At 67.9% G+C, this 944-nt stretch overlaps 1 protein-coding gene across 1 annotated transcript in view; it reads right to left on the bottom strand.

Moving 5' to 3' along the window:
* Positions 1-21: 21 nt before the first annotated feature.
* ACA1_041430 (uncharacterized protein) overlaps positions 22-944 on the bottom strand; it is a gene marked incomplete at both ends in the record, with an annotated part of 2546 nt that continues 1623 nt past the window's right edge. The window contains 4 exons of the mRNA XM_004340781.2: positions 22-41; positions 122-232; positions 308-407; positions 439-885. Coding sequence (XP_004340829.1) covers positions 22-41; positions 122-232; positions 308-407; positions 439-885 — 678 coding nt within the window. The remainder of the gene's footprint in view (positions 42-121; positions 233-307; positions 408-438; positions 886-944) is intronic.

The raw sequence follows: 944 nt of genomic DNA, 5'->3' as shown, positions 1-944 counted from the left end.
GGCCGTATAGGTGGCTGCCGGTCAGCGGGACCGTCGCCGTTCTGTTGCCTGCACCCCCTCCCCGGAGACTTTTAGCACCACCCACCGGCCGGCCGGCCCGGCCTACGATCAGAGTGCGTACCGAGTCTCTGGAGGCACGAGGCCATGTCGTAGGTGGGGAACAGGTCGGGGATGGCCAGGCTCCTCGCCACCACGTCCTGCAGCACCACCAGCGGCGACGCCGAGTAGCCCTCTTTCGATCGAACGATCGTGCGGGGGGGGGTNAGTCACAGGCTGACGTCAGTTGGGGCGGGCAGTAGTATGGTACTATTGGGGCGAGTTGGGGCTGTGCTGCTGGGGGAGGCCCGATCGCCGTCGTAGGCCTTGGCCGCTCCTCGGCCGCGTCCTCTTCCTCCACGCGCGCTCCCCTGTACCTCGGCCGCGCCCTCTTCCTCGCACCGCGGGGTTCGAGCACTCCGCGCCACCACCGGCGGCGTCCGCCACGGCAGCCGGGCTCGCCTCGTCGGGTGCTGCAGGCGCTTCGTCGGCTGTGGGCTGGTCGCGGGGCTCCTCGTGGCTTGCTGCCGCTGCCTCGACAGAGACAGTCGCCTCGCTGGGCGGGTACGGAGAGGCCGGCACGAATGAGGTGGGCGAGTAGGGCGAGGCCGGCGATGCCGACGTCGTAGTGGAGGTACCCGCCGGTGACCAGGGCGAGAAGAGGAGCGTCTTGGTCGTCTTGGAGAAGGACGAGGAGGACGACGACGGCATGGGCGATGCCGGCGGCACGAGCTGCTGCGGCAGTTGGAGCCACCCGGAGCTGTTGGTCATCAGACACATCAGCACCGCCAAGGTGTCGTCGTAGCTGATCGAGTCGGGACTCGATGCACCTCTGTCATCGCCGTTTGGCTGATGGGCCAGCAGAGTGCGTGTGAGTACATCGACGAGGTAGTATCGCTCCAGGTCAT

Source organism: Acanthamoeba castellanii (genome assembly GCF_000313135.1).
Source record: "Acanthamoeba castellanii str. Neff unplaced genomic scaffold scf7180000084572, whole genome shotgun sequence".
NCBI classification, from domain to species: Eukaryota; Discosea; order Longamoebia; family Acanthamoebidae; genus Acanthamoeba; species Acanthamoeba castellanii.
The sequence above is the reverse complement of the archived record's forward strand: the minus strand, read 5'-3'. Positions and strand labels throughout refer to the sequence as shown.